This window comes from Atheta coriaria, unplaced genomic scaffold (assembly GCF_025399875.1).
Source record: "Atheta coriaria isolate IRGN ID8LTWV9N9 unplaced genomic scaffold, Caltech_Dcor_3.1 hic_scaffold_4_pilon, whole genome shotgun sequence".
Lineage (NCBI taxonomy): Eukaryota > Metazoa > Arthropoda > Insecta > Coleoptera > Staphylinidae > Dalotia > Dalotia coriaria.
Window position 1 is genome coordinate 760,520 of NW_027045446.1, and position 2,122 is coordinate 762,641.

Here is a 2,122-nt window from a genome sequence, read left to right on the forward strand (position 1 = left end):
ATACTACTTTTGTCTCATTTTATCGCAGTGCAGTGTTCCGAAGGTTTCACTTCTACCGCGTGTGAACTGCACACATGATTTTTTTTTGCTAAGATCAAGCAAAATTATACTAACATTTACCAAAAAACAGAAAGAAGTGTCAAAAAGTGTTATAAAACAACAGGTTTGCAAAAAAACATCAAAATGACAATTTATTGACGTTTTTCGCAATTTTTAAACCCCTACACTTTGAAAATTCACCGAAAACAAATTATTGTAAAATATGTAATTATTATGATAATTCTACAATAACTATCGCCATAATAATTAATTTATTATGTGCGAGAATCAACCTTGGTGCTACTACGATGAAGAATTCGAAATTCGTCATTTTACCGAAAAGGTATGTACAATTTGTTCCAAAACGATATTTTTTGACACTGACAGTCAATTTATTCCTATACTGTCAATATTTTTTTTTATTTCCACTCACGTAACACACATTTACTGATTTTTGTAAAATGTATAATCACAAGATAAGAGGACGTCCAGATGATCCCAAAAACAAAGCAATCGCCGCGGCGAAGTCATCCTTAGCGAAAACCATCACCGTAAACCCTCTGAGTCCATTCGCGCAAATCCCAGAACCATCGGAATTGGAAGCCGCCAAAAGCCGCCAGCATTATAATGAATTCAAGAAATCTTATCAGCTGAGACACAGTGCGTTATCACTACGTACACCATCGACTAAATTTCGCATGCCGATTATACGAGAATCACAACATTGTGAAATGTATAAATTATCCACACCAACACCAAGTCTGAAATTGGTCGAAAAGAAATCAATTTCTCAGAGGCCAAACACCCAGGATAAACTTGTCAATGTACCATCATGGACACAAGACTCCGAAGCAGAGTATAATCGGTATACAGATGATGCACAAGCGATGATGTTGTTGGAGAAATTGAAACAATTAGAGATTAATTATACACAATCACAGAATTCAAAAATTTCACAATTTTCGCAACACTCGCAAGAATCTCAAAATGCAGGCACCCAGAGTGTCTTAGAACAAGCTGAGAAGGAAGCTGAGGTAGGCCAAGAACAACTCGATACTATCCGGAAATTATTACAAGTGGATAAATCGACATCTAAACCAGGTGTAAGTTTACCATTTATAGAAGAAGAAGAAGAAGAACAAAAAGAAGATCATCCAAAGTTAAAACAAAAGAAATTAGTCGAAAATGTCAAAGAAAAAATATCAAAATGTAAGAAAAAGAACATGGTCATTACTTTAAACACCCTCAATCAACGGATACAGAAAATGCATGAGAAATATTTTAACGAACCAAGAGTACAGTATAAATCACTCAAAGATATCGAAAAACGTTTGAAATTAGAAAAAAGCATTGAAGTTTTATACGCCAATGAAGGATTCGATCCGGATAAAGAAATCAGTCAGATATTATTAGAAAACACCCCTGAAAAACAAGATTCTAATATATCTCTTAACTCAGACTTAGAATCTAAGACTAAATCTGTGAATATCATCCGTAAAGCAATGAGTATTCCTTTAGAAAGACACGAATTCACCACAGATGTCAGCTCTGATAATTATCTCCTGAATAAAAAGATAAAAAACGTTCATTTTCATGGTGATGAAATAATCGAACCAGAATCCGATTCAGACTTAGATATTCTAACATCTAGGAATGAGACTGAGAATACTGTAAAATCTAATGATACAAATTGTACGACTAAATATCAATCAGCAAAGGTAGATGTTTTGCTTTCACCGCAACCCTCCGCTGAATCCACCTCATCGAAATCAGCGAGTACTCTGCATTCGATTCAAGATTCTATTCTAAAGTCGGAATATCTCATGAAAGAGTTTGATCTGTCCTCGGGCGACCTCACGACTGGTTTGTCTAACTATGCGACTAGTATGTCAACGTCGAAGAAAAGTTCTGATTCACTCGCTGGTTTGCCGAGTTTGCAAAGATTTTTCTCGGCGACTAGTCGGGGTAATTCCAGGAATAACATGCAGGATGCTTTTATGGAGGACTCAATACGTACGCAATTGAAAAATTCGCTATATGATATTTTCTAATATTTTGTCTGTGCTGTGATTGTTGTTTTTTT

General features: G+C 35.3%; 2 protein-coding genes across 2 annotated transcripts in view; one reads left to right on the top strand and one right to left on the bottom strand.

Annotated features, from left to right (window-relative positions):
• Positions 1 to 2,122, bottom strand: part of LOC135791062 (lachesin-like) — a 44,226-nt gene that overhangs the window by 3,971 nt on the left and 38,133 nt on the right. The window lies entirely within an intron of this gene.
• On the top strand, positions 164 to 2,103 carry LOC135791061 (uncharacterized). The gene is made up of 2 exons (XM_065301372.1): positions 164 to 382; positions 516 to 2,103. The coding sequence occupies exons 1-2, from the start codon at positions 317 to 319 to the stop codon at positions 2,088 to 2,090; spliced, it is 1,641 nt and encodes a 546-aa protein (XP_065157444.1). The 5' UTR covers positions 164 to 316; the 3' UTR covers positions 2,091 to 2,103.